This window comes from Glycine soja, chromosome 13 (genome assembly GCF_004193775.1).
Source record: "Glycine soja cultivar W05 chromosome 13, ASM419377v2, whole genome shotgun sequence".
NCBI classification, from domain to species: domain Eukaryota; kingdom Viridiplantae; phylum Streptophyta; class Magnoliopsida; order Fabales; family Fabaceae; genus Glycine; species Glycine soja.
The window spans coordinates 27,428,618-27,435,680 of NC_041014.1; the positions used below are offsets into that span (position 1 = coordinate 27,428,618).

Consider the following 7,063-nt stretch of genomic DNA (forward strand, 5'->3'; position numbering starts at 1 on the left):
AAAAAAAACAAAAAAAAGGTACTTGACTAGCTACACATCATAATCAATTTCTATCACCTTAACACATTTGAATGCAAGACCCATGCTTTAAATTAATTTTCACACACATCCAATTACATTGAATGACTCACAAGCAATTCTGTCCTGTTTTACGAAAAAAAAAGAGTTCTAAGACTATATGAAAGTTCTTATAATCTTGTTAAAATTTATTATAATTATTTCTATATTCAGATTCAATTATATCACTAAATAATTATATTGAATTTTTTAAATTGTAAAAAAACTATAATATATACATATTTTATCTTTGTAAAGAAATATACTAATAATCACTCTGTTCTCATAAATTAATTTTATCAATTTGATATCTCAAAATTCAAAAAATATTTTTTTCTTTACACTTAATTAATTAAAGTAAATCAATAATTTCTAAACTATATTTGATGAATAAAATAAAATGTTGAGAATTTCAACTGTTTGATAAACTTTAATAGATAAATGAGATTCTACACCTTTTTTCTAACCTTAGTTTTAATAATAATAATAATAATAATAATAATAATAATAATAATAATAGCTAAATACCATTTCTTTCGTAATAAAATTAGCAAAATGTTTACATTCTTTTGTTTCAATAAAGGTCAGATTTTCAAAAAAAAAAAAAAAACTCCGAACGATCGAAATATTTTTAACATAGTAAACCACAATAAAGCAAACAAAAAAAATGCCAACTAGTTCATGGAAATCTACCTTGTTATAGTATCTAGTTTCGTGGCATGGTTTATTTGACCAGAATACAAAAGAACCATATAAAAAATAATTATTTAAAACATAAAAAATAAACAAACTCTACAAACTGTCAACTATATATTGAAAATAATTAGGTTTTGTAAAAGTATAAAGATAAATGACCCGTTAAACTATCACCAAAATTCATACCATGCTAGTTTCACCTGGTCATAGACGTCATTGTCACTTACCATTTTGCGAATATATCTCAACCTTTACAGTTCTTCAGATAAATTTTACAATCAATAAATTCTGAAAGCAAAATGATTCATTCATCTAAATGGCTAATTTCAAGAGGTACTCCAAACCTCGGCTTGCATTAACTTAATCAGCATAATTCCAAATGTCACGGCATGGTACCTTGAACCTTCAAAACTTGATCACAAGGGTTTTCTGGTAGTTTTGCTGAAGCTGAAAATATTCAAGAACTTGGCAATCATACAGAAGAGGCAACCTTCTTTATATGTCCTAAACAAATAAGTAAATGAATTTTAGTCTTTTATGTCAGCCACCATAAGTAAACCAAAACTTGAGCTTCATCAATGTATTATACATCTTTGTCCTTTGAAATGGAGGGAGCTTGTTATTTGATTCTCATGTAAACATTCAAGTTGGTGTTATTCCTCAGAAACCTTGAAGAAGGTATATGATAATATAATGTTATTGATACCATTCATTTTAGGATCCGTCTCAAATTCCGGGTCAATATAAAAGAATACCTACAGTACAAGCAACATAGTATTAGATGTATGGGCATTGTGGATACATAGGAGTTCAGTTTAAAATCACTTACAGGCATGTCAATCTGCTCTCCAGGAAGAAGTCGCTGCTCCTCAAAGCAGAAGCATTGAATTTTATTGAAGTACACTGCAGCCTGTATGAGAAAATTTATAATTTGGACATTTTTTGTAAAATGAATATTTGGGAAGTATTAGGAAGGGGAGAATAGGGAAGAAATCATTCTTCAATAAGACAGAAAAGAGATAAAAAAAAAAGACTTGCAACTGGCAGACTTAAAAATCGATATAAAGTTCTCGGCCAAAAGTCAAGGTTTTAATCAAAGGGACATTTTATATTATAAACTTCCAAAAATCTTAAGTATGTAATTGTAGAGTTCACGAATAATCATTGTTATACAATAGAACAGAGTATTAATTAGTAGTTAGTACCTTCATAGGAGTGACATTATACGTAGAAACACCTGTTATTGGAGTAGAACTTTTGTTTTCGGCAGTATAAAATGCGAGGGCACTTTCACCGGGCTTGACCCTAACCTGGTAGAATAAATGAATAATTCCACATTACAGTTTTAACTTTTTCATTCTCCTTAATATCCAACTTTTTTAATGGCACGTGAAACATTTGCAAGTCAGCAAGAGCTCAAACACAATCAAATGTGAAAGTGTAAGGTAAGCATACAACTAGATTTAGATTTAAAAATACCATTTGTACCCCAAATATTTAAACTATGATATGACTTTTTAAACAAAAGCTCGGTCTTTAACTTGACTTGACTATTACTAGTTCTTTGAGTTTCCATTCTTAAATTATCATGGACTAGTACAAATAAAATTAACAGCTCCAAGAAATAAAATTAAATGTTATCTTAAATAATACTTTCACATGTAAGTTAATATATCCTCTTTGTGATGGAAATGCAGAATGTTTTCTGTAAGGTGCAAAATGTTAAGTAAAGAAAAACCTGTCTCTGTGTGGGAACAAACTTCCATGGCATCCCATCAGCAATATCAGCATTGAACTGGACCACAATTTCCCTGTAAAAGAAAAAAACTCATCAACCCAATAATAGTTACAACTGCAGAAAAGCTAGCTTCCAAAACACCACACCGGAATGGAGGTTTATTGAATAATTTCTCGTAAAGTTGTAAGCTTATCTCTTATTAAATCATTAATTAATTTTCCTTTGACATATCAAAAGTAAGGTAAAGGTACTACTGTTGATGGTTCAGAATAGGCAAGTTTTATGGAGTAATCTTCTGGTACAGCATAAAGCTGAACAAATATATTTTTAAGTTTTCCTTCATTTGCTTAGTTTTTTTTGCCCAAGTACTATCTTATATGAATGCACAGTATAAATGAAGGAAACAAAGCAGCTCAAAGAAATTGAACCACCATGTGAGGAACAGGGAAATAATGAATTTTTTTCTTTCAAAATTTCTAGGGAAATCAACAGCTATTTCTAATAACCATACAACAATCAACCTGAAGAAAAAATTAATCCTATGATTGATGGTAAAAATATAACATCTTTTTTTTTTTTTCTTCGTACCCCATTGCCCAGAGGCTCTTCGCTATGCGAAGGTATGGGGGAGGGATATTGTACGCAGCCTTACCCTTGCATATGCAAAGAGGCTGTTTCCGAATTCGAACCCATGACCAACAAGTCACCAAGGCACAACTTTACCGCTGCACCAGGGCTCGCCCTCGTAAAAATATAACATCTAATAAGAAAAAAACAACACCTTGTGGTGACTGTATTATTGGTATCATGTCGAGCAATCTTTTCTTCAACAGTCTGAAAAGTGCAAATTTTCGTAATCAACAGATAAAAAAAAGTAAAATTGCCAACCCAGTTGATGAAAGAACGAAAAACCATAGAAAACCAACTCAAACACACCTCACGCCGGGTAACAGTTCCCCCATAGCCAGTTGCTTGGCAAAATCTCCTGTATAGGGGAACTGCAGCATATGTGCACCCAACCATAGCAAAAACTAAGCCCGTCAAGTATAAAAGCATCTTTCGGGATTTCTGTTCTTTGGATGCATGAGATGAGAAGTGTCGGAAACCAGGTATGGCACATGACTTTCCAACATACTGTGAAGCAAAAGCTGAAGAGCGGCAACACAGATGGAATGATTTTGTACTCAATTCTTGCTTAAACTTTGATAACCGTATATAACAAGAAAAATTGTGTTGGAAGCTGGAACTAGGATTAGTGAACTTGTAACTTGATCCTTTAGGAATGATAGACAGGCATCTGAATAAAAACAAAATTATCTACAAATAACTCATTAGAAACTAATTTCTTCACATTTTCTTTTTGGAAGTCAGACTTTAGAGAAGCAAAAGGTTTCATTGCACATATATGTATCTCTATAATTAGAACAAAACACTAATTAGAGAGAACAATTGGTTTGAGAAGTCTGCCTAAGAAGTAAAGTATAATTCCATTCATTTTATCGCCAATATGTTTCAGAACATACCCCATAAAAGAATTAATAATCTGAGACAAAATTAACAAAAATATAGGAATTAGTGCAACATCACATAACCTGGATTCAAGAGAGTTTGTTTGCAAAGTCTTAAGGGATGGCAAAAGATGAGTTCTCCTACTTAGCCTTGACCATATCATGTTTAGCAAGACTGATGTCCCTACAACAACAGGACATTAAGTGCTATCTGCAAGAAAAGAAAATAAGTATAAACTTCTGTGAAGCATGTTTAGAAATGTTTGGGTGCTGAAATATTGATCATAGATGAAAACAATTATTTTGTAATAAAATTATACGTATCATTTGATCAAGAACCAAAATAAATGAATGAATCTTTTCCAATATTAGAAATTAGGAAAAGAATCAAAATGTCAATACATACAATTATACAGACACAAAAATGGAACCTTAATGCTCTCAAACAGTGCTAGGTGCCAGCATCAAATAGAATTTCTTTTTCCTAAAAAATCAGTTCTATGACAATTTTCTATTTGTTTGTTCATAACTTCATAATAAAAATATTGTTTTGTTTGAAATCAGATTGCATGAAAATTTTTCATTCATACATTTTGTAGAACTATTTACATATAGATAAATAAATTTACAAAATTAGAATGTCGAAGATAAACTCTCAAGTTAATAAATAATTTAAATTTATTAACAAAACCACCACAATAACAGCACACTAAAATCTGGCAGACAGCACCTGTGAAGGAAGTAATCTTCAAACCAAATCAAAATAAACTCACTCTTGGGATCAGTCTGTCACTGAATATATCCTCCCCGCCAATTACTTTAATTGGAACTAAATTTCTATTATTGTCCCAATAATAAACAATAAAAGTATAAAAGTATTCAAAATGGACCAGGCATGAGCCATAAAACATTAACATGGAACCCAGGAAGAGGGAAAAAATCCTCTTTTACTTTGAATCAGTTTATGATTACTCTCCCTAAAACCAAGCAAAAGCAAGAAACTCCCAATACAAACTAACTGAGAATGATGCTTTCAACAGAGCATGTTAGCTCAACCAAGCACAAGCAGCCATAGAGAACAATTCTTGACGTTGAATATAAAACGAAACAAAGAATTAGAAATGGGTTAAGCTTTCCGATGCAAAGGGTCCAGCCATTGAAAAATATCACGACAGTGGGGCATTTCATCGAACAACATTAGTGCACCACAAAACATGTTCTCCTGGGAACCATAACCCCACAAACGCAAAATCAAAATCAGACCCAAATCACATGTGAACACAATCTCCATATCCCATAAACTAAAACATAAAATTTGGAGAAATGTTGTAAAAATGTGAAACTGCGAGAATGAGAGAAGAAGTGTTACAGCGAAATTGTTGAAGTTGAGAAGGGAGGAGCAAGCTGAAGCCTTTCTGGACACCAATCACTGTGCTTGCCGGGAATTGCAAGCTATGGATTGGAGATGACACTCAGGCCTCCAAAAGATTGAATAAACCTTCTTTTTTTTGTCACTTGGATCGAATATTGAATTGAACTTCAAGTAACCTTCATATTAATTAGATATTAATATTAATTAATATTCTTTTTTAGGGAGTGTTTCATAGTATTTTATAATTTATAAGGTCATTTATATAAAAAAGGTACTAATAATTTTTTAACATGATTTATATCTAATGTATAATTAAATATGTTTTGGTTATGCTAGATATTATGATTTTTCAACAAGTCTATTGTTTTTAAAAATGATAATTTAGTTTTAATATAAAAAGGAAAAAATTATATAATTATTGTGTTAATGTTCTGCATTTCATTTATTTCATGTATTAATAGTGTGTTTGTTTTGAAAGAAGAGATTAAGATATAAGTAAGTTGTTTGTTTCACTAGAAATGGGAGTAAAAAGAAAAGGTCAAGATGCAATTATATTAAAGAAATAAAAACATATTTACATCTATGGAAAATTATTTTATCATCTTTATATAATTTTCTTTAACATTTTTTTTAAATAAGATTTAATTATTCATTTTTTTTATCATTTGTACATTTTAATCTTTATAGTTTTAAAGTGATTTTTTTAATCTCTCTAATTTATATTTTAATTCTCTTTTAGTTCATATAGTTTCAAAGTGATTTTTTGAGTCCTTATAATTTATATCTTAATTTCATTTTAGTCCTTATAATTTAAAAGTGATATTTTTAGTCCTTATACTTTATATTTTAATTTCATTTTAATCCTTACCATCAAAATATAAGTAATATTATCAATTACAATTAACTACAAAAATATTAATAAGTAATTCGTAATTAATTTATCGCAAGATAATTTGTAATAAAAAAATAGTTGATAATTTATAACTAATTTGTAGCTAATTATTTTTATATATTTTTTTGTAATAAGAACTATAAGGTAATTAAAATACAAATTATAGGGACTAAAACAGAATTAAAATACAAATTATAAGGACTAAAAAGAACACTTTTAAACTATAGGGACTAAAAGAGAATTAAAATGTAAATTATAGAGACTAAAAAAACTACTTTCAAACTATAGGGACTAAAAAGATAAGAATTGTAAAACTATAGGAATTAAATGAGTAATTTAATCTTAAAATAAAAATTACTTAGAAGAGAAAATAAAAATATAATATATATATATATATATATATATATATATATATATATATATATATATATATATATATTAGTTAATTTAGGTCAACATAAGCGATAAAGGACTTAAAGTTAATTTTCATCCTCTTCGAAAATTTTCACTTATATATATGTTCCTAAAATCTTATTTGGTGAGAAATCCTACTCTAAGAGATCTCCTAGCCTCTCAATTACTAGTTGAGTAGATGTGACTAAGTAACATATATTGATGTTTAGGCTTTTGTAGTAGTTTTTTTGGTGATCCTGTACTGGTGTATTGGGGTATCTAAGACTGTTTGCTTGTTTTACCACTTTTTTAAGTAAAAATATATAATATTACAATTTATTTATATATTATGAATTAAAAGATTATATGAAAGCGATTACAACTTTTTTTCTAAAGAGCCCACATGT

General features: G+C 29.2%; 1 protein-coding gene across 2 annotated transcripts; it reads right to left on the reverse strand.

Annotated features, from left to right (window-relative positions):
- Positions 1-839: 839 nt before the first annotated feature.
- On the reverse strand, positions 840-5,534 carry LOC114380845 (cytochrome c oxidase assembly protein COX11, mitochondrial-like). 2 transcript variants are annotated; one of them, XR_003659874.1, is made up of 9 exons: positions 5,369-5,534; positions 4,084-4,210; positions 3,428-3,788; positions 3,273-3,325; positions 2,492-2,564; positions 1,959-2,063; positions 1,583-1,663; positions 1,343-1,508; positions 840-1,257 (listed from the first exon to the last, which is right to left on the reverse strand). XR_003659874.1 is itself a non-coding variant. In XM_028339927.1 (8 exons), the coding sequence occupies exons 2-8, from the start codon at positions 4,161-4,163 to the stop codon at positions 1,407-1,409; spliced, it is 855 nt and encodes a 284-aa protein (XP_028195728.1). In that variant the 5' UTR covers positions 4,164-4,210; positions 5,369-5,534; the 3' UTR covers positions 840-1,406. The 2 variants fall into 2 exon arrangements, 1 of the variants encoding a protein (XP_028195728.1); XM_028339927.1 differs by having other exon boundaries at positions 840-1,508.
- Between the last annotated feature and the right edge of the window lie 1,529 nt (positions 5,535-7,063).

Bases quoted from the DNA above. Each gene is read 5' to 3' on its own strand.
- LOC114380845 (XM_028339927.1), bottom strand. From the start codon at position 4,163: ATGATATGGTCAAGGCTAAGTAGGAGAACTCATCTTTTGCCATCCCTT. The intron at 3,789-4,083 runs GTTATGTGATGT...GTTTTTATTCAG, and splicing joins ACAAACTCTCTTGAATCCAG to ATGCCTGTCTATCATTCCTA. The intron at 1,664-1,958 runs GTACTAACTACT...TTTCTCATACAG, and splicing joins ATAATGTCACTCCTATGAAG to GCTGCAGTGTACTTCAATAA.